Raw genomic sequence first — 22,404 nt, forward strand, 5'->3', positions numbered from 1 at the left:
CTCAACTGCTCTGAGCAGTTTTATGAACATCTTCTCATCATCAGGTTCCTGATTTGGCCACAGCTCAGAATGGCCCATCCAGAGAGGTCCTCTTGTAAGATGTAACCTAAAAGATGCTTTTGCTAGGCCCTCAACTTTGTATCTGTGCCTTTTGATCTGAATTATTTTCTGCTGTAGTCTGTTTGCAATCAATCACCTGGGGCTCCAAGAATGGCCTAGAAACTCAGGAGGCCACCCGCCAGGCAACTTTTCCCAACAGTAATCCAGAAATCCCCAGAGACAAAGACGAAGCTAATGAATGGTCAACCAGGCACACCAATGACCTGGGATTGTTTTAACTATTCATACCCTTCTAATTCCCTGCCCCAATTCTCCCCTTGAAGTCAATGTCAGTACCTCTGAAGATGGCCAAAGATGTACTAAAGTGCTGTCTCCTATGGCTGCCATGTAATAAACCACCTTTCTCTGCCCTTCACCATGTCTTTTTTTTTTTTTTTTCCTAATCTGTTGTAGAGCTTGAACTCAAGGCCTGGGCGCTATCTCTGGGCTCTTCTGCTCAAAGGTAGCACTCTTACCACTTTGAGCCACAGATCCACTTCTGGTTTTCTAGTGATAAATTTGAGGTTAAGTATCATGGACTTTCCTGTCTGGGCTGGCTTAGAACTTGCAATTTTCAGGTGCTGGGAAGGTGGCTCAGCGGTAGAGCGCTTGCCTTGCATGCCTGAGGCCCTGGGTTCGATTCTTCAGTACCACATAAGCAAAAAGAAAAAAGCTGGAAGTGGCGCTGTGGCTCAGGTGGTAGAGTGCTAGCCTTGAGCTGAAGAGCTGAGGGACAGCGCCCAGGCCCAGAGTTCAGGCCCCCCCAAAAAAGAACTTGCAATCTTCAGATCTCAGACTGTTGAGTAGGTATAACAGGTATGATATGATATGATAACAGGTATGAGCCATTGGTGCCCAGCTACCATGTCTTTTTATTTGGCATATGGGAAAGAGGCTGAACTGAACTTAGGACTCCGGGACTTTGGGCCTGGGTCTAAAATCCTGGTTTCACCTTTACCCTTCTGTCTCAACAATCATCTGACCCCCTCTCCCACACCTTGTCCTGTTTCCAGGAAGTCTCTCTTCTCTATGCTTACTCCCTGAGGTGAAGCTCTGTGGAGACCCCAGCGACCCTTGATCCAGAAGACCCAGACTGTGTCAAACTGCTTTATTGGAATAGAGAAAATACGCAACAGGAAACAGACTTGGTGTTGACAGGTCTAGGTGCTGACAGCTCTAGGTCCCTTGCCCCCACCCCTTGTAGCCCCAAGGCTTGGGTGGACTTCCTGCAGGGAGTTCCCCATTTTTCTGGACCATGAAAGACCTCCACTTTGGAAAGACGCAAGGGGCAGGAGCTTCATAATTAGCAAAATGCCCACAATGACAGCAACAGCAACACAGGACAGGACTTGACACTTCAAGAAGGACGTGTAGTGTAGAGATGGTCAGGTCCACTGTGTCCATGTTAACAGCACCACAACATACAGGATGCCGGTGTGCCTGGCCTTGCCACTCCAGGGGCCGGCAACACACCACGTGAGGCTGACATGGATGCCCCGAAGGGGGATCGTGTTCTCACCATCCAGCAATAGAAAGAATTAACTGAATACACATGTTCACATTCTCTGCAGGGACAGTCAAATTAAGGTACCAAGGGCAGGGAAGAAAACATTTTCAAAAGAACAAAGAAAGCCTGCTTCCTGGTTCTAAACAGGCACCAGGCCAGACAAGGCAGGCAGCAGGCAGGCGGCTTGAACTAGCCAGTAAGCTCAACAGGCAGCTCTCGGCCACACAGGGTCTCCCACTGGCGAGCCAAGAGTGAGATGAGCTTTTCTCGGCTCTCAGCACTGGGGACAAACACCTGCCACTGGACCTCACGGCCCTGGCTGCCCCTTGCAAGGCCACCTGCCACCTCCCCAAAGTGGTCCAGGGTGACATTGCCCATGAGATCATGGCCCTGTACATCATCAAAGACAAGCGTGAGGGCCTGTGGGTAGGGCTGATAGCCCATGAGCACACGGTCCAGGTCCCGGACACGGCGGCCATCATCCAGCCGGTACCTGTCTCTCTGCGGTGGCTCTTTGGCAAACTCAGGCAGCGGGTAATGGACATAGTCCTCATCTAAGAGAAAAATCTCGGCACTGGTGAGCAGGAGGGTCTTGGGGCGCAGCGGGCTCCTGCAGCGCCCAGGTGGTGGTGGGCCTACCTGGAAGGCCTGCACATACAAGAGGATGCTGAGGGTTGGGGCATTTTCTGGGTCAGCCATCTTCTGTGCCACAATGTATGTCAGGTCCCCAACCTCCTCCTCACTGGGGTAGGTGAACTTGACACGGCTTGAATGGATCAGCTCATAGTTCTCCATCTTCCCTGCAGAGAGAGATGCCACCAGGACTGTGGCCTATGGTGGGACTGGAAGGACCAGCGGTCTAGAGACCCCCACATGAGAGAGGCAGGCTAAGGACTGACTCTAGAGATGTGGATGCTGGATGGGAGAGGGGTTGTTGGGATGGAGACCCTGCTAAGGAAAAGGTCTATAGAAAATCCTTACCAGCTAAGCAGGACAAGAGACCAAGTGAAAGGGACAGGCAGAGAGAGGGGACTCTAAAGCAGAGAGGAATTCAGGGGCCTTTGATGTCCACCTGGGTGCTGGCGTGCAGCCCAAGCTGGACAGTGTACCTGTGCTCTTGTTCCCAAACTCTGAGTAGAAGTCTTTGTCAACAGGCTCAGGTGAGGGTGTGCGCTCCAGAGAGGAGAGCACAAGCATGAGGTGCTGGAGGAAGCAGTGTGTCAGGTAGCTGTCCCGTGTCAAGCATGTGACCACCTGCGTCGGGGAGGGGCCTGTGAAGGAAGGGTTGGGACACAGCCACTGGTTATTACCAATCCCCCCTGCCAGGACTCTGGCCCAGAGAGCCAGGGCTAGGAGGACCCATGTGGGAGAGCAGCCATATCTCAAGCAGGAAGGGCTGAGACATTTTTCTGGACAGGGATACAGAGGCATTAGAGAAAAAGCTTAGTTTTCTCTCTTCAGGAAGTATGAGTCAGAAACATCCTGCCTCTGAGCTCAGGGCCCGCTTTGCCGTCTGGGTTGGAGTTCCCTGCACACCCTACCTCCTGCTCTGAGCCTCTGGTGAGTCCTGCCATCTCAGCAGTTCCTGAAGCTGCTTCCGCCTGCCTAGTTAGCAAGCTTGTAAGCAGAGATAATGTGCCTATGGCAATGCACCCACATCTGGAAAGTGGAAGCCCACTCGTTAACACTGGCTTTCGCTAGACTGGGACACAGCGCCGTGGGTCACTTACCTGTAAGTCGGAAGTGCTGGTCAAAGAGGCCAACATTGACTGACTGCAGGTCACTGAGTTTGAGTACAAAGCACTGGGAGATGTGGAAAGGACTGTTGTTGTAGTCAGTATTTTTCTGATGCCAGAAATCTGTGGAAAAAAGGGACTGAGAGTGCTGTGTGTGTGGGTGAGCACAAAGGTCAGCCTATCTAGCAGGAATAGGTCACCTGAGAGAACTGACACTTCCTCCACGTACGCAAGGCCACATACGCAACTTAGTCAGGGGTCTAAACAGTCAGTTCAGCGGCATCACTACCCTGGGCTAAGACTCCCACTGAGACCCCAGAGAGCAGAGGCTGTTAAGTCCTTGCTCGTGACAGCTAGTTCCCAAGCATTTGCTGGGCCCTGGAATGGTGCATTTACATGTGGCCTTAGGGCTTTTGGAGGGAAGTGCTGTTGTCATCCCCCCCTCTTCCTCAGATGAGGGGTTCTTCAGCCCAGAGGAGCCAAAGTCCTGCAGCTAGAGGCACACAGGTGGCCCTCAGCCTGCCTCCAGCACGTGTTCCAGCTCTGCAGGTTAAGTGCCTACCCTGAAGTGGCTCAGAGAAGTAGCGGCGGAGGCCGTCATGCAGCACAAAGTACACGGCCTTGGTGGAGAGCAGCACGCAGGCAGTCACCTCCAGCCCCGGGGTCTGATAGAACACCACTGATGACCACAGGAGGTGCTTCAGTTCCTCATTTTCAACCTGGACACAGAGAGGCTGGGTGTGGCAGAGGTATACCTTTCTTCCTCCTAGACAACACCTGATAACAGACTCCTGATGAAGAACCTCCCCTAACCAATACTTCATCTCTCTCTGTTCAACTAATATGGGGGCCTGCACAACCCAGGGAAACGCCTGTGGCCTTGGATGGGAGATCTGAGCAGTGCACCTTATTTCATGGATATGTCTAGAAACTCAATGGTAGAGAGGACCTGAGAAGTGGGAGATGGGTCTGGGGGGGGGGGGTCCCAGGGCTAGAGGCTGACCAAGGTCAAGTGGTGAGAGGCAGAGAAAACTACTGGCTTGGGGTACCTCAAGCCCTCAAATGTGTGCTCAGCTGAAGTGAAAGACCATGTGATGTCAGGACTTGCACTGACCACACACAAGCTCTACCTCATTCTCAGGACTGGCTGTGTCTCAGCAGTATCCGTGCATCCTTACAACTGCCACCCAGCAAGACCAGCACTTGGCCCATACCTCGGCAATGCTGCTGTGGAAGAGCTCGATGACAGCGCTTCCCTGTAGGCTGGCGATGTGCTGCAGTGATGGGCAGACTGGCAAGTGTGAGGGGATCTGATTCTCCTCTGAGGTGGACTGGATCAGGTGCTCACTTGGGTACTGGGCAGGGGCCTCAGCTTGCACTGGGGCCTCTGCTGGGGACTCCATGGGGGTCTCTACTGAGGCCTCTTCTGTGACCAACGCTGGAGCTGGGGCTTCCACTGTAGGTGGAGCTGGGGCTGGAGCTGGAGCCAGGGTCTCTGCTACAGCCGATGTCTTTGATGGGCTTGGAGCTGTGGCAGCTGAGCTGGGTATCTGGACTGCCACTGGAGCAGGAGCGGGAGCTGGAGCTGGAGCTGGAGCCAGAGCCTCGGCTGCAACCTCCGGGGGACCCTGGTCATTGCTGTATCTCCCAATGTCCCAAGAAATACCACATTAATACACGGACCCCACAGAAATTGGCTTCATCACACAACCTCCCTGTGTAAAGAAGCTGCTGTTTATATACTACATGCCACCCCAGGGTCATCTGACACTTCATCACCAGCGTATTTATGGAAGGACAGGACAGTGGAAGGGAAGTACCCAGGGCTCTTGGGGAGGTGATGGGCAGATAGGGGCAGTAGGCTACCACAGGGCTGAGGGCTCTTGGGGAGGTGATGGGCAGATAGGGGCAGTAGGCTACCACAGGGCTGAGCCAGCTAAACAGGTGTAGCCTAGGATTTGGCCTATGGATTGGAAGTTTTGAAAAGGTGGCAAAGTGTAATGCCACCTCAGTGTCCCGAGTGCTAATCTAGGTGCCACGGTACACACAGAGGTGAGAATCAAAACCTCAAATTGTCTTTTTGCCTATGGATGTCCTTAGGTGGCACAGGCTTTTAGCCTACCCAGCCACCACTGCACATGTGCATGCTGAACTGTCACTGGTCTATTCCTGACTTGAAACCAAGTGATGCTCAGAAGTTCAAAGCTCATGGCAGTTGGAATGAGGGGCTACATTTGGTCTATGCAGCCATACCCCCTCTGAAGGGGAGTGCTGTGGAATCGCCCTCTCAACCTGACCCACTCTAGCTACTGAGTTGTCTGTAGCTGTGGTCGTGTATTCAGTCAAATATCAGGCTCCTGGGCTGCCCTTTTGCTCTCCTGGGATGGGAGTGCAGCTGCTAGGAGGCCATTTCTATACCCACTCCCAAGTACAAGCCAGGCTTAGAGATGGCAGGGGAGTGAAGACAAGCCTCACACAGGGCCACCTCCCACTTAAACTCCTGTCTCAAGCTGGGCATAAGAGGATAGAGGTAATGGGGAACCATGCAAAATTATTAGTTGGGGTATAGACAGATAGACCCTGAGATGCTGAGAAAAGCCAGGGTGAGAACAGGGTGTCTACTGTCTATCAGTAAGGGGAAAAAATTACCTAGAATGTGTATTAGGGAATGAGTACAGATGAAGAGCTTTCCTTCCCAGTAGGGGAAGTCAGAAAGCCACCAACAGGAGGCAAAGGCTCCTTACAAAGGCACAAGGTTCCTCTTAAGCCTCAGATGGGGGTGAGCTGTGGAGGGGGGGGCACTGGTCACCATCAGGGACTCTTAGGAGGGAGTCTAGGGGAAGTCAGACTCCGAGAGACAGCAGGGGAAGAGGAGAGTGTGAAGAATAGGAAGACAGGGCTGACAATTCTGTCCCCTCCAATACCTCAGTGTTCCCACATGACAGGAGTCCTGAAAGCAATAATCCCTCCCCAGCCCAGACATCCCAACCTTGCCACTCTTACCACACAGGGTCTTTGGGAAATAGTCCCAAAGCTACGGGGGAGCTCAGTCCTTTTGTGAAGGGCTAGCAGAGCATGTCTGGGAGCTCCTCTCAGAGACGGAAGGAGTCTGACAGTCTGGCTGACCGTCAGTCAAGGCACAAGACTGCTGAGGATGGGGAGCGGGGTGATGCCTACAGGACATACTTGGGGTCACGGGAACAGGTGACAGGACCAGGGTTAGAATGACGACCCTTGACAGGGCAGGCAAGGTGTGAGGAAGCTCCCTTGACCTGTCCAGCACAGCTGGCAGGAGTCTGTGGGCTAACCCATACTTGTGAGAGCTTTCCTGAGCTTATTCTAAAGTTCTGTTGATAGAGGCCAGGCAACAGGCTCAGAGGAGCCAATGGCAGACCTGCGGGTGGTCAGGGTTTAGGGAAAAGTGGAGGGCTGATGTCCACAGATCACACCCATGCCAGCCCCATGCTCTCAGGCTCACCTGGCCCTGCCCTCAGCTGGCTGGCCATCCACGAGGGGGTTCTGGGGCCTGGCCCCAGCTGCAGGGGTCTTGGCAATGACCACAGTCTTCAGGTCCTGCAGTGAGGCCCGCAGCTGGTTGTAGATGCGCAGGAAGTGGAACTTCTCGTGGGGCAGCACGAAGATGGCAGTGACAAAGCGGTAGCCGACAAGCAGCTCGAGCACATGGCCGTCAGCGAAGGCACCTCGAGGCTGGGTGCAGCTGCGAGTGGGGTCCAGCAGCACGGTAGAGAGGGGCACACGGCTAAGCTTAAAGCTATTGCGGTTGCGGCAGTTGTGGGTGCCACGGTTGGGCATGGGATTGAAGTCGGCCTTGATGACGTTGAGGTGCTGGGGTGTGAGGAGCAGCCAGTAGGGAATGGCGGCAGACTTGACGGCCTCAGAGGGTGCGCAGCACGAGCGCCGCACTGCGGAGCAGAGAGTGCAGCTGGCCCACTCAATGTTGCCCGAGTAGTCCCCCGCAGCTGTCTGGACCATGCGCTTGTCACTGTAGACCAGGTAGACGGGAAAGCAGCCTTGGCTGCGCTCTTGGCAGCCACCGGCCACCTTGTAGAAGGTAAGCAGCTGGCGCAGGAACTCCTGCAGACTTGTGTGGCTGCCATAGAGGATGGGGCTGCACAGCATGGCCATGTGCTGCGGGGCGAAGCAGGAGCGCAGATCGGCGTGGAACTCGTGCAGGTTGGCAGCATCAGAGATGATGAAGAGTGTGTTCTCACTGTGCCGCACCTTGAGCACCAGACACAGTTCCGGCATGAGGAAGCCAAATTCCGTGAGGTCACCATGTGGGAAGCAGAAGACGAAACGCAGGGAGGACAGGATGTGCTGGCTGCTGCCTCTTGACTCCTGGTGAGGAATCTCAAAGACAGCGATGCCAAAGTCTGTAAGCACAAGGCAGGCGGCGAACTGGCGGATGCTGCCCTGCACGTGGATCAGGAAGCACCACAGCACCTTGAGGATGCGGATATGCTCCAGCAGGAAATCCTCATCTGCGCCCAGAGCCCACTCCAGTGCCAGGCGCTCCTCCTCAGCCTCCTCATCCTCCTCTTCCTCCTCCTCTTCCTCTTCCTCCCCCTGGATACCACCCTCCTCTTCCTCTGTGTCTGGGGGTCCCATCTCAAAGTAGCGGTTCTCAGCAACATCTTCATCCTCTTCCTCCTCCTCCTCCTCTTCCTCCTCCTCCCCCTGGCCCTCTTCCCGCTGGTTGGCAGCCTCAATCCAGGCAGGCAGTTGCCGCTCAATGGCCTGGCGGATCAGTGTGCTCAGGCGCTGGATGAAGTCCTGGTTGGTAGCTGTGTAGCCAATGCAGGTGAAGGGCAGGAAGATGATCTGGCCAGACCCAGGCACCACCTGTACTTCCGGCTCCACATGCTCTGGGCTGTGCAGGGACAGGCTGGGTCAGGGACATGAGAGGGGCACCCACCTGAATTCTGAGCTGCACCTTGTTCCTAAGGAACCAACTCATGGGTCTCCTGCGACTCCAAAGAGCATGGGAAGCTAAGATGCTTACAGCCAGAGGGCTGGATGACAACTTTGAGTCCAGGCTTCTGTGGGCTCACAGCACAGCTGTCCAACATAGCCCTGTCTAGACCACACTGGTTCTACAACAAAATGGCCAGACCACTCAGATACTCAGATATTGCCATGCACCCTGAGAGCAAAGTGTGTTCCAGGATGTTCCTAAGGACCACCTTCAGGGGCACCCAGGAGTCTCCATGGACAGAAGACTGGGGCAGGCCCTAGACCTTCACGTCTAAATTCCACCTCCTCCTGGCTTCTCCAGCCCTCATAAGCATAACAGTGTGGGAACAGGGTCAGGAAGCTAATACTTCATGATTTGTGGCTGCCCCTTTGCGGCCCTTGTTTAAACAGTGATTTAAGAAAGTAGTTGTGCGGTTATTTGTAGCTCAGTGGCAAAGCGCTTGCCAAGCAAGTGCAACAACATCCTGGGTTCAATCCCCAGTACATCTTGGGTTCAATCCCCAGTACCAGAAAGAAAAAAGTAAGTAGCTGTGGCTCAGTCTGGTACAGACTGTGGCAGATCAAAGCTAAAGTTTAAGGAAAATGGATCAAAATCTATCTCATCAGTGCTTTTGTGTGTGTGCACATTCCAGTTTTGAAGCTTGAACTCAGCCCAGGTACTATTCCTGAGCTTTTTTGTTCAAGACTAGCAGTCTACTACTTGAGCCACATCTCCACTTCCAACTTTTTGGGGAGTAGTTAACTGGAGATAAGTCTCAGACTTTTCTTCCCAGCCTGGCTTCCAACTGTGATTCTCAGATCTCAGCCTCTTAAGTAGCTAGGATTATAGGCCTGAGCCAACAGTGCTTATATAAATAAGGAAAGTTGTATAGAACATCTGCGATAGATTGTTAACAAAATCCAGCTGGTAGCTAGGCAGCAGTAGGATTACAGGCTCATACCTCTTATCCTAGCTACTCAGGAGGCTGAGATCTGAGGACTGTAGTTTGAAGCCAGTCCAGGAAGTAAAGTCCGTGAGACTCTTATAGTCAATTAACTACCAAAAAAAGCCAGAAGTGAAGCTGCGGCTCAAGTGGTAGAGCAATAGCCTTGAGACAAAGAAGTCAGGGAGAGCACCCAGGCCCTGAATTCAACCTTCAGGACTGGCACAGAAAACTATATAAATAATAATACTGCTGGTTAACCCAGCCTGTAGCATACAGAAAACTGGGCAGCAGGTTCAGAGCATATTTCACAAACTCCTTACCTTGCACCACCAACAGCTCCTGGCATATCCCTTAAGTCATCAGAAGCTGCCTGATAAAGAAGAAATTGCAGTCAGCCCCACCTGCTAGTTATTCTTGGCACTTACTGCGTACTGGACCCTGGCCTGCTGCCTATGGAAGTGCCTCACAATTCCCACACACTCCACCTGGGTACACTCTGGGGTCTAGAAACATACCCACCTGCTTATCCTGCCAGTATACAACAAGGCTGGCATTCCCACCCATCTGTCTGACCCCAAACCATACCCTCAACCCAGGCCAGAGCCTGTACAGGTAGCTCTGGCAAGGTCTCCAACATGTTCTGCATAGTGGGCTAGATCAGAGCTCAGGAATCTCTTACTATTTGACCCTGGAGAGGCAGGGGGTGCTAGGAGACAGGGAAGGACTTATATCAAAGGTCATGGCCCTGGGCAATGCAGAGGGATAAGGTTTACAGAGGCCCAGCTACCATACACACACAAGTGAGCCACTCTTGCTTTCCTCTCCTCTTGTCCTGGGGCACAGGAATGGGCCCCAGAAGCCTAAGCATCAGCCACAGAGTCACACTGCCCCAGACTAGCAGGGTGATATGTAGGAAGGGGTAGAACAGCCCCAGGATAGCAGGTGGCAGGAAGAAGCAGCTCTCCCTCTGAACTGCCTTCCCTGGGGCAGTCTGCTCATATGGTCCAAGGATCTCTTTCCCTGCAAGAGCCCAATGAGAGCACTACCTATTCTCGTGGTGGCCAGAAGATGTTGAATACAGATCCTGAGCCACTCAGTTAATGAAGACTCAACTAGAGACAGGTCCAAGAGAGACTATATCCTTAGTAAGTAGTACACAAAGAGGCCCTAGTAGCACCTGCCATACTCCAGCCAGGTCATTTCAGATTGTGCACTGACCAACTCAGGCAGGAGAGTTGCAGCAGAGGAACTGGACCCCAAAAGCAGGCAAGAGTGTTACCTGTCCTGTAGGGATGGACTCCAAGGAGTCAGAGCAGCCCTGGGCAATGGGCCGTTCCTCAGGAGTCAGACTGTCTGTGGATGAGAGGCTGCTGGCCAAGGCCTCCTCCTGCACAAACATGATTCCTGCAGAAAGATGGGGAGGGCGGGTGGGCAGGTGGGGAGAGCAGCCATTCAACAAGAGGACTGGGTCTTGAAACACTGGCATGGCTGGGGCTAGCCAGACCCCCAAACTTATATGGGTTACAGAAGAAAATGACAAAGTTGAAATTTTCAACCAATGATAGTTCTTCTAATCTCAAGGCAGGCAGAGGCTTTCTGAGCACACATGCAAAGATAGAAGCTTACCAACTGTGAAAACATAAACATTGAACTTCTGTAGGTGAATTTTAAAGACCATAGCAAAATCAAAGGCAAAGAGAAAAAAGCACTTCTGTATTTAACAAAGATTTAAATCTTTAATCTACAAAGAGCTGTTAATGATTACAGAGAGGGTGGAAACCTCATCAAGAGACTGCAAAGAACATAAGATGTGCTACAGAATGGTCAATAGACATAGCATGAAGATGCTTACCCTCTCTAGCACAGAGGGACAAGGTGAAATAGAACAGTCTGTCTCTAACCTTGGCAAAGGTCATACTGTGTGGTCTGACCTGGTCTAATTGAACAGAGCTAGGCAGTGCGGTGCAGACTTGCCTCAGGAGGGAAGTTTGGGTGGTATGTCCAACAATGTTCATTCTGGGAGCACTATTCCAGAAGGCCTACATATGACTCTATACCCTGATCTGACATCTCCGCAGGGTTCACAAATCTGCAGAGCACAGTAAAGGAGGCTAGACCCTGAGGGCTTGTTTCCTCTAGGGCTGCTGAATACAATCTAAGCCTGCACATACTAACCTGCTTCCTGACAACCATCCCACCCACTACCCTAGAGCCACTTCTCAGGAACAGTGGCAACTCATGCATCCAGATGTGTGTGGGCTACTTAAACCCTATTGAGGCATGTGTGTGTGTGCATGTGTGCACACACGCGCTGGTTCTGGGGCTTGACATCAGGGTCTGAGTACTGTCCTTGAGTTTTTGTGCAAAGGGCTAGTGGTCTACTACTTGAGCCATAGCCATTTCTGGTTTTTTGATGATTAACTGGGGAAGAGTCTCAGGGACTTTCCTGACTGGGCTGGCTCGAATCATAATCCACAGATCTCAGCTTCTTGAGTAGCTAGGATTACAGGTGTGAATCACCAGCACCTGGCTCCTATTGAGGCTATTTTAAGAATGTAGTCTGAAAAAAAAAAAAAGAATATAGTCTGTCTGGACCTATTACTCCACTCCAGATGGTCTGCAGTCTGATTGAATGGAAAGTCCTTTAACATTCTTTGAAATGTAGCTAGCTGGTCTAGGGTCCCAGACTGTCTCAACAGCCTGGCTTTGCCAGCAGTCGACATGGCCCAGTGATACGACTCAGAGAACCACATGATATGAAGTCCTTGTCCAGCTCAGCTGCTTCCTGACCAAGGCTAGGCAGGCAGGTGGCCGAAGACCTGATAACTCCATGAAGCAAAGACACAGAGGCTTTGTGAGGTAGGAAGAGGTGGCAAGGTCCCAGCCATACATGAAGCACCTTCCAGGGCACCCCCAGGCTTTACCTATGTTGCCATTCTCCCCTGGAATCTTACCCTTTCACTGACACATTCAAATCCTATCCATCCTTCAAGATTCACCTTAGATACCACCTCTACTCACACCTCTGCTGCTGGAGACCTTCTAAAAGGTTCCCAACTCATTGTACCGTGTATTCCCTTGGGCAAACAGTTTACTCCCCACCCCCAAGTGGCTCCATGTTCCTTAGGGGCACTGATCTGAACCCCTACTCAGGATGTGGGAAGGGGGGGTGCCCTTACCGACCAATTCTGTTGAACCAAAAGCAGTGCTAAATGCCTCCCAGCATTAGCTCATACGTGCCTCTCATTGTTTACATTTCATCAAATCTAAGATGCATGGATGTGTTGCCATCTTGGTCTTAGCAGGTGTCCACAGGTGTTCCCATGAGTTCATCACGAATACCAGCTGGCTGGCAGCAACTAGGGGATGCCACTGACTGAAAGACGCATCTCAATTTCAGAGAAGTCACAGGGTGGAGATATGTGCATCTTAGAATCGATGAAGTAGGGGGTATCCACTTTATGGGTGAGAAAACAGCTCCTGAGAGGCTACAAGTTGTTGGAGATCACACAGACAGGAAGCTGGAACTCAGCTGCTCACTCCTAACCACCCCTCTACACAGTTTTCTCTCAGCCCATGGGTGGCTGGAGAACCAACTCTGGCCAATCTGCCATTAGTCATAATCCTCCATATGGCTCCAACAGCAGTCTAATGGCTCCTGCAATGACCAGGGGCTTGGGGTTTCCTAGACAGCACCCGCTTCAGGCAGGTTCCTGAGTGCCCAGTTTATTCACAAGTATGCTCCCCTCTATGGATCAGGCTATGAGCAACAGGCATGGGTTAGCAAAGCTGTTCCCACAAGGGGGAAATCTCTGCCCATCCAGGCTAGTAATACAGGGCTGAACACACATACATTAGCTGCCTCCACAGTTGTGAGAAAAAAAGCAACACTACCCCCACCCCCAAGCCTTGTTTGGACACGAGGAAATGTGGACAAGGACAGTCTGTCCATTTCCTTCCTGGACTATGGCCTGCGCAAACAAGTGGTCAAAAAGGGCCACTCATGGATGGGATAGGGGACATCAGGAGTCCTTGGACAGGGATTTGACCTTTGCCATTTCTCACCCAAAAGGAAAGAGATGTGCACACAAAGACATCCACTGCAGTTTTATTTATAAGAGGTGCAATCTGGGATGATGTCTCAATGTCCAGTGACTGGGAGGGGAAGACACACTGCAGAGACACTCTGTGGAATGCCCTGGGCAAGGAGGGCAAAGAGAAAGGGGGAGATGAGGTTGGACCTAGCTGCTGCAGAGGCTTTACCAGCTGCACCGCAGCTCTAGGGGAGACACTCATTCCTCCTACCCACCTGGGGTCATGCTCGTTCACACACTCACTCACATTCAACCACTGCTGACCCCTGGCGATCCAAGGCTATGTCCTTGGATTTGGGACCTTGCACCTCCCTGTACGCCAGGAAGCCTGAAGTTATTTATGTGCCTCCTCTGCAGGGTTGCTAGCATTAGAGGGGCTTGGGTAGTGGGTCTGGTTTGGACACAAGTGGCAGGGTCAGGAAAGCTTTCTCACAGGGATCCAAACCTTCCTCACCTTTTAGGTAAAAAAAAAAAAAAATACAATCCAAAAATCTCAAATGTTTGGCTTAAGTAAATGAGCAAATGTGCAGGCAGCTAGTCTCACCAGTCCACTTCCATAAACTCTCTTCTTTATGTTACAAGCATGATCTCAGTGTGCTGCTCTGTACTGGCCTCTTGCCTTATCATAAACATGTGACTATCTCCCTCCTTGCTGCCCAGTCTTCTTTCCCTAAAGGAACTGCCACAGCTGCCCCGCAGCTACCTCTCCCTCCCCTCCGTGGGAGTATATGTCAAGCCTGATGTTCCCTCTCCCCCGAGCATCTTATCCCTCTCTGAGATGATCTCCTCCAGTGGGGTCACCAGGTCAAGGGGTGGGAATGTTTCTGGCGCTTTGAAACCTAGGGTCACACTGTTTTCCCAAGACCTCACACCAAGTTCTGTGTCTCCAGGAGCCCAGGCGGGTGGCGTTCTTTCCTGCGTGTCCCGACCCTCAGCTCCACTCGGGATGGCACACCTGCCCCTCTTCCGTCGGGGCCGGGCAGGCAGACATGCTCATGGGACCTGCTTCACTCACTCATCTCCGAGGATGCCTGGGTTCAGAGGTGAAAGCCCTTTGAAAATGCTAAGACAGGGGGCAGGTGAAAGGAATTGGTCTTAAAGGGACATAGCTCATCTGTATAACTCAGCTTGGTTTCCACAGATGCAGTGTTTGGGTACAGGCCGCCCCTCAAGAACCACAGAGACAAGGCAATGATAAAGAAAGCTCCTCACACAAGGATTGGGGCTGCAGACTCAGTAAAGGAAGGTCTGGTTTCTCCCACTAACAAGGAACCAGCCTGCCCACCATGCCTGCAGGAGATTGGGTCCTCATGAGCTCACAGCCCAAGCCTGCTCAAAGGGGAGTCTCTGTACACCCGGCAGACACCCTATGGTATCCTAGAGGAGTTGGATGGGGGTGTGAGAGCATCAATGGTCCTCTCTAAGCAAACAACAGTGCTGAAATCAAGCTGCTTCCTCCTCCCTCTGACACAAGTCCCTTAAGCAGACAGCCAGCAGACAGCATCACGCTCCCTATGCCTGACCCTGTAGGAAGCAGGTACTAGCATCTCATCCCCAACTACAGCCCAGCCAGAGGACCCAGGAAGGCTGGGCAGCTCTGCCAGAAGCAAGAGCCATACTCGATTACCTTGGTTGGAGAGGATAGGCTGGGGCAGGGAGGCAGAGGTGGGAGCCGTGGTGGGAGGGGAGCCACTGGGTCTGGTGCAGGGGGCAGCTGGGAGCCGAGAATCCTCACCAACCTGAGGAGGAGTGCTCAAATCAGCCCAGGAGAGAACGAAAGTGCAGGAAGAATAGACCCAACGAGGCCAAGGACGTAGAGGGAGGAGCTCAATGCTCTCATGTTGAGCTCACAGCCCTGAGCAGCATCTCCATGTCCTGTGGGTCCCACCCATGCTCTTGCAGCCACAAAGTGGCACAGTCAGGTCTCAGCAGGCTTGAGCAATGCCACATCCTATTTTCCCACATGAACTGCTCCCACCCTGACCTACTTCTTACCACCACTCTTCCCGTACAAATGCCCACCTTCTTCTCTGGGTTGCTCAGTTTGGACTTGACGTCTTTGGCTTTCTGAATTGCTTTGAGCACTTCCACAGTGTCCAGCTCTTTCTCTGTAGTTGCTGTGTTATCCAGACATACCTACAAAAGTCCAGAAAGCAGATTTAAGTGTAGAGATTGGCGAGCATGGAGGGAAGATGGTGGGGCCTTGCTGAGGAGTGGTAGAAGAACACCCCCAGGAGGAACCTGGAGGCACAGGGAAGCCCAGCCCACTAAAAGGCAAGCTCCTTATTACCATCCAAGTGACTTGGGAATGTCTTAGAGAGGCTAATGGAAATCTCGTATTGCTTCCTCTTTCTCTGGGAGTCCCTTTCCAAGAAGAGGAAGCACAAGCCTCTTGGGGGGCTAGGTCTGGGAAAGGGAGAACTCAGATGGTCAAAGGGCCAAGGGGAGGGCCTTCTGGGTAGGGGACACATCAAGGCAAAGGCATAAAGAGCAGGGAGGATGGGCAGAGACCCTAGTCTGGGAACACAGGGGGAGAGGAAGGTTAGCACACTATTAGGGATAGGCAGTGTGCTCAACTGAGGAAAGGTCCCAAGGACCTGGACAGGAGCTGACTTCCCAGGTGTGAGCTAAAAAGGGCAGGAAATAGCATCTTATGAAGACTGAGTTGAGGACAGTGTGGAAAAAGCAGCATTTGAGGCAGAAAGGTGGTGGAGGCAGGATACAATCAGATCCCTGGTGTCTCCTGCCTAGGATCTGGGAAGAAAGGCTCTGAGTGCTGGTAAGAGAATGGGGACAGAGTCTGCTGGAGCGGAGGGAAAGGAATGAACCTAGGGAAAGACCTCTTTGCTTAGCATGGAGGCAGGTAGATGGCTACAGCCAATAAGCAGCAGGCCCTGGGTTGGCTACACTGGCAAAAGTAGACAAAACCGTTGCACCTGTAGTCAGGCATCATGAGAAGTTATCATAAATAATAATGAAGTTCCTTTAAGTTCCTTATTTCTGGCTAGAACAATGTTTTTTGCTGTTGTTGTTTCCCCCCCCCCCAAAATGGAAGACAGTTCCTGCATATATTTGTGCTCTGTACTCCTGGGAGCCCTCCTGGCCTATAGCTCTGGCAGGACATAGATCCTGTTGGGGAACCCAGACTAGCTGACAGTCCCCAGTGAGAGAGGGCTGGGAGGTGCATGCAGGGAGCCTTTTCCTGGGGAAAATGGACCTCCTAGATAGGGAAGGCAAACAGACATCTTTCTAAAGCAGGCAAGGGCATAGAGTAGTAGTCCCCCTTCACTTCAATCCCTCCCCGCCTCCTCCCCTCCTCTCCTCCCCTTTTCCTGTCCATGTTGCCCTGGACTCCATCTCACTTATCTCACTGGACTCTACCAAGGCTCACCTCAGAGGCCCGCTCTCCGAACTGAGCGAGCACCTTGGTCCGGTAGTCAGGGATGATGCTGAGAGGGTTGTTCAGCAGGGCTACGTGCTCCAGACACGGGAGGCTTCCAATGCTCCTGACTTCCTCCATCTGCAAGGCATGAGCGCCATCCCCCTTGGCCCCTTCTCCTAACACTTCAGCAACACGACAACACGCTGGAGCCTCTTTTAAATGAAAGGAATCTTCACGATCTTCCTTAAAGTGATAAACACCAAGGCCCAGCAATCCCAGAGCTCTGAAGCCCCTTAGGACTGCGACTCACCTGTTCAATTCTGTTGTCACTGAGGTCCAAGTTAAGGAGGGAGTAGAGCTTATGCAGGCCACTCAGGCTCTTTAGGAGGTTGCCCGCCAGGTTCAAGGTCTTGATGTTACCCAGTTTGGTGTGGACGCCTTCCAAGGAGGAGAGCTTGTTGTAGGACAGGTCCAGGTGCACGAGGTTGTACAGGTGCTGCAGCAGCATTGAGAACAGGGCAGCAGCCCAGGTAAAGCTTCCACAGAGGGAGCCCACCACCCTTCCAACCCAAACTGACCAGTTCTGCAAGGTAGCTCCGCCAGTCTCTCTGATGGTTATTGGAGGAAGACTCTCTTCTCCCCTGCACATGCCACAACCTAGTACTACTCTGCAGGCGGGCTGGTGGGAGCATTTAAAATAAGCCTGCCCATCTTCAGGACACTGCACCACTGTTATGACCCTCAGTCTATAGTTATTCTAATTCTTTAGAGCAATAATCACTCAGCGCATCACTGGAAGCCTAAAGGGCAGGTGGCAGACCTTGCCCTAGACAGACATTACCTGTAGGTTATCCACAACCAGCACACCATTGTGACTCAGGTCCAAGAACTCAATCTTTGGGATCAGTTTCTTGTGAAAGAAAAAAAAAATCATGTTACTCTCCAGCAGCCTATACCCTACATGGTCTGTAACCAGGTGACAGGGAACTCCTTTTCCTGACCAGACTTTCAGCTGGCTATGCCCACGAAGCCCTAATGTGACACCTCCTGTTTCCACTCAGCAACACATACAAAGAGACACACAGAGACTCTAGGGATGAATACTAGCTACTGATGGCATAAAACATTTGGCTATGACAATACAAATGGCCACATCTAAAACAGATAAGGAAGTCTGCTCTTCTCCAGCTCTGTCCACTCCCACTGAGCACAAAGATTCACACTCTTATAGCCTTCAGGTCATCAAGACAGCACTCTTCCATGGGCCCATCTTTTAATCTAGAAAGGGGTTCTCTTCCACATTTCTTAGGAGTAAATATCACCACATACCATGGTTTTATTATACTAAAGGTACATGCAGTTGAAATGTTTCACTTAGTTTTAAGTATTTACTGCCAACTTTAAGCAGTCTCACTTTGAAATTTAACTTAAAATCTTCAGGTGACACACAGAACTATGAATACAGATTTGTCTGTGGTCATTCCAGACAAAGTAATGAAATATCCAGCCCTCAGGATGTGATCAGAGCAGAGTGGTCCCTAGCACTGGCTGCTGCAAACGTACCACAGACTCGTCGATCTCGGAGATGTTATTGTGGCTCAGGTCAAGAGCAGTCAATGCTTGCCAAGTGGGGATGACAGCAGTCACAGGGCCTTCCAGGGCTGTGCCTTCGGGCTCCCACTCATCAAATTCTGAGGCTTCAGGAACAAGGACTTCCTGTGTAAGAACATCTGTTGAGCACCATGCTCAGGCCTCACGCAACACTAACTGGAACACTACTCTTGCAAAATTTAAGGAAGGAATTGAGCATATTTAGCATGTGGAAGTGAGCTTGCATTAAAACAGGCTTTGGTTCATGTGTCTTTAAACGATTATGAAATAACCCAAAGGCTTAGAAGCACAACAGCCACTTGGAATATGTTTGCTTCAATAGCAAATGCTTCTCAGAGCAAATGTTCTGCTATATGGTGAGGCTTTTACTGGCTTAATTCTCAGAGGCTGAAAATCCAAAAATTGTTTTTTTGGGTCCAGTCGTGGGTCCTGAACTCTGAGCCTGGGCTCTGTCCCTCAGCTCTTCAGCTCAAGGCTAGCGCTCTACCACTTGAGCCACAGCGCCACTTCCGGCTGTTTTTTTTCTTTTTGCCTATGTGGTGCTAAGGAATCGAACCCAGGGCCTCATGCATGCAAGGCAAGCGCTCTACCACTAAGCCACCTTCCCAGCCCCTGAAAATCCAAATTTATAGTGTCGCTAAGCAATGCTACTTTCAAAGTGGTCTCCACTGTGGACAGCAGAACTATTACTTTAAAGGAATAAAAATCATCACTAAGGCAAATGTAGCATTAAGAAGCTGGGTGTTGTTAGCTCACCCTATAATCCTAGAAACTTAGGAGACTAAGGTCTGAGGACCATGGTTTGAAGCCAGCCGGGGCAGAAAAAGTTCATAAAACTCTTATCTCCATTTAACCATAAAAAGTTAGAAGTGGAACTATGGCTCAAGTGGTAGGCACTAGCCTTGAGCAAAAGAGCACAGAGACAATACCCAGGTCCTGAGTTCAAGCCCAGTAACCCTCTGCCCCGCCCCCCTCCCACTCCCCCAGTCTTTTGTATACTCAGATTTGGATCTTAACATTACTAAGATAAAATCCTTAAGAAGGTAAAAGGAGCTTACATTTCCGATTGGAGTGGTTCTGTGGCTCATGTATGAACATTGGGGTCTAGCACTTCTATTCCTTACCTTTAACTTCCAAGTTCATGGAGCATGAGATACAAATGAATGGAAGCCAGGATTTTTTTTTAGGCTTAAATGAAGTTAAACTATCAAACTAATGTTATCTGCTACACAGCCACAATTAAATCATTAAAAGAACAAGAGGTGGCTCATGCTTGTAATCCTAGCTACTCAGAAGGCTAAGATCTGATGACTGTAATTCAGAGCCAGCCTGAGCAGGAAAGTCCATGAGACTCTTATCTCCGGTAAGTCACCAAAAAGCTGCAAGTGGAGGTATAGCTCAAGTGGTAGAGTGTCAGCCTTGAGTGAAATAGCTGTAGGACAATGCCCAGGTCCTGAGTTTAAGCTCTAGTACTGGCATATACACATACAAACAAACAAAAAACAATAACCTTGAGAAGCATGGTAATACATCCTATAATCCCAGAAGGATCACAAGTTTGTGGCCAGCCTGGACTACTTAGTGAAAAAAAAAGTCTGGATGTGGTGGCTCTTAGAAAGATACTTAGGAGGCTGAAATCAGAATCACAGTTTAAGGCCAGCCAAGCAAAAGATTTATGAGACCTAATTTCAACCAATAAAAAGCTGACCACAAGCCGGGTGCCAGTGGTTTATGCCTGTGATCCTAGCTACTCAGGAGGCTGAGAGCTGAGGATCAAGGTTCAAAGCCAGCCTGGGCAGGAAAGTCTGGGAGACTCTTATCTCCAATAAACCACTAGAAAACCAAAAGTGACGCTGTGGCTAAAGTGGTAGAGCACTCATCTTGAGCTGAAGAACGCAGGGACAGTGCCCAAGTCCAGAGTTCAAGCCCCACGACCAACCAAAAAAAAAAAAAAAAAAAAAAAAAGGCTAACCACAATGGCTCATGCCTGTAATCCTAGCCACACAGGAAGCACAAATAATACTGTGGTCCAGGCCAGGCATAAATGTGAGATCTTATCTGAAAAATAACTAAAGTAAAAAGGGCTGTGATATGGCTCAAGTGGTTCAAACTCAAGTACCAAATATGCAAAAGCAGAAAGACAAATATAAAATATAACAACAAGGGGCTGGGAAGGTGGCTCAGTGGTAGAGTGCTTGCCTTGCATGCATGAGGCCCTGGGTTCGATTCCTCAAAACCACATAAGCAGAAAAAGCTGAAGTGGCACTGTGGCTCAAGCAGTAGGGCGCTAGCTGTGAGTTGAAGAGCTGAAGGACAGTGCCCAGGCCCAGAGTTCAGGCCCCACAACTGACAAAAAAAAATACAACATAAAATTTTTTCAAGAGGGCTGGGAAGTTGGCTCAGTGGTAGAGTGCTTGCCTTGCATGCCTGAGGCCCTGGGTTCGATTCCTCAGCACCACATAAGCAAAAAGGAAAAAGCCGGAAGTGGTGCTGTGGCTCAAGTGGTAGAGTGCTAGCCTTGAGCTGAAGAGCTGAGGGACAGCACCCAGGCCCAGAGTTCAGGCCCCACGACCAGACCCCCAAAAAAAAAAAAATTTTTTTTTCAAGAAAAAGTCCCAGTCCCTCTAAAATGTCTAATGAATACTGACTTACGGTGAAGATGCAGGTTCAAGTACCTCAGGGTCCATTATGAGCTGGACAGTCCTATGAGTACTGATAGACACTGCAGGGGTCATAGCTTGAACCATGCCCCACAGCACAGGCAAAAGCTCACCTTCATGGAGGTTGCTGAGAAGCGGACACTCATTGTGGCTAAGGTAGGCTTCGAAGTAACCAGCCCTTGGATGTGCTTGGCATCACAGTGACTTATCTGGAACAAAGCACAGCTACGTCTGAGAAATAACCTGCTCCATCAGAAGTTCCAGGAAGTGGGCACTCAACCCACAATGCACAAAAGAAGTCCAACAATGGGCAGGCCCAAATCCTCACAGGCAGGAGTCAAAACCTAATCCTTTTTTTTTGTCAGTGCTAGACAGGGCTGATTAAGCATTCTGTGAAGTACTTAGCATGAAAGGTATTCCGATCCTCAGATTCGCAATACACCACAAAATCCATTTTCTTGTTAAGGGCTTCTTGGAGCCTGTCAGGTAGATATAAAGGGTGGGTCATAGGAACCAGCCATGGAAAGCAACGAGCAAATGGCCTCCACAGTGCGGCAAATGTGGTGAAACTCCTGCTGGCCCCACCCCAGTCCACTGCCCTCAGCTGTCCTGTGGTGAGAGGCCAAGCCCACTTGACCCCAGTGCTACAAACTCACAGACCAGACAGAGCCTCAGCTGCCTAGAGGGACTGGATCAGACTTTCCTCTTCCTTCTGAGGCCTTAGCCAGTAGTGGTTGAGACAAACATCTTGAGCTTCCATCAAGAGGAGTGGCCCCAAGACCCAAAGCAAGTCTGCTGCTCCTGAACCTGATGATCCTAGCCATACTTCCTTGTCTCACTAAGCCTTAGTTTCCTCAACTGTAAACATCTGGGGGTTGGAGGTGTGGCTCAGATGATAGACTGCCAGCCAATGAGTAAAAGCATCAGAGACCAAGTTTGACCAAGCAGTGTTTTGTGATTAAATCTGGCCATCAGACATCAAAACAGCTACTTCGCTATAGTCAGAGAGAGATGATGCCTGTTCTTGACTCAGCCCTGCCAGCATCTCAGCGGCCCCAGGCCTTACCTCCACCTGGTGAAGAGACTTGAATATTGACAGATCAAATGGCAGGAGCTGCTCCTGAATGTTGCTAGTCCCAAAAGGTCCTTCTGTGCCAGAAACCTGAGGCAAAAAGACAAGGCTTAAATTAGGGATGCTGCTGCCACCGCTCACCATCCACATTTTTGGTCAGTGCAGCAGTAGCTGCCAAACTTGAAACTTCGATAACTTCTATTTTCAACAAAATGGTTAGGCCAAAGTTTAAAGTAAAAGTATACTGGGTCATGGTGCCCCCTGGTGTTCACAGTGTGAAGAACACTAGATGGTCTTTCCACAGAGAGCTCCTGAATCTTCA

At 50.9% G+C, this 22,404-nt stretch overlaps 1 protein-coding gene across 3 annotated transcripts in view; it reads right to left on the minus strand.

Moving 5' to 3' along the window:
- Positions 1-1,192: 1,192 nt before the first annotated feature.
- Nisch (nischarin) overlaps positions 1,193-22,404 on the minus strand; it is a 37,719-nt gene continuing 16,507 nt past the window's right edge. Inside the window, exons 6-21 of one of the 3 annotated variants that reach the window (XM_070018595.1) lie at positions 22,077-22,172; positions 21,124-21,219; positions 18,303-18,455; positions 17,581-17,649; positions 17,050-17,235; positions 16,749-16,877; positions 15,380-15,493; positions 14,985-15,096; positions 10,543-10,667; positions 9,584-9,633; positions 6,821-8,233; positions 4,557-4,980; positions 3,905-4,061; positions 3,337-3,465; positions 2,716-2,877; positions 1,193-2,406 (exon numbers count right to left, since the gene is read on the minus strand). In XM_070018595.1, coding sequence (XP_069874696.1) covers positions 1,796-2,406; positions 2,716-2,877; positions 3,337-3,465; positions 3,905-4,061; positions 4,557-4,980; positions 6,821-8,233; positions 9,584-9,633; positions 10,543-10,667; positions 14,985-15,096; positions 15,380-15,493; positions 16,749-16,877; positions 17,050-17,235; positions 17,581-17,649; positions 18,303-18,455; positions 21,124-21,219; positions 22,077-22,172 — 4,026 coding nt within the window. In that variant the 3' untranslated portion in view covers positions 1,193-1,795. Of the gene's footprint in view, positions 2,407-2,715; positions 2,878-3,336; positions 3,466-3,904; positions 4,062-4,556; positions 4,981-6,820; positions 8,249-9,583; positions 9,634-10,542; positions 10,668-13,821; positions 14,389-14,984; positions 15,097-15,379; positions 15,494-16,748; positions 16,878-17,049; positions 17,236-17,580; positions 17,650-18,302; positions 18,456-21,123; positions 21,220-22,076; positions 22,173-22,404 lie in introns of those variants that run through there. The other 2 variants (XM_070018594.1, XM_070018596.1) reach the window with 2 other exon arrangements.

Source organism: Dipodomys merriami, unplaced genomic scaffold, assembly GCF_024711535.1.
Source record: "Dipodomys merriami isolate MVZ:Mamm:240054 unplaced genomic scaffold, mDipMer1.0.p SCAF_13, whole genome shotgun sequence".
Lineage (NCBI taxonomy): Eukaryota > Metazoa > Chordata > Mammalia > Rodentia > Heteromyidae > Dipodomys > Dipodomys merriami.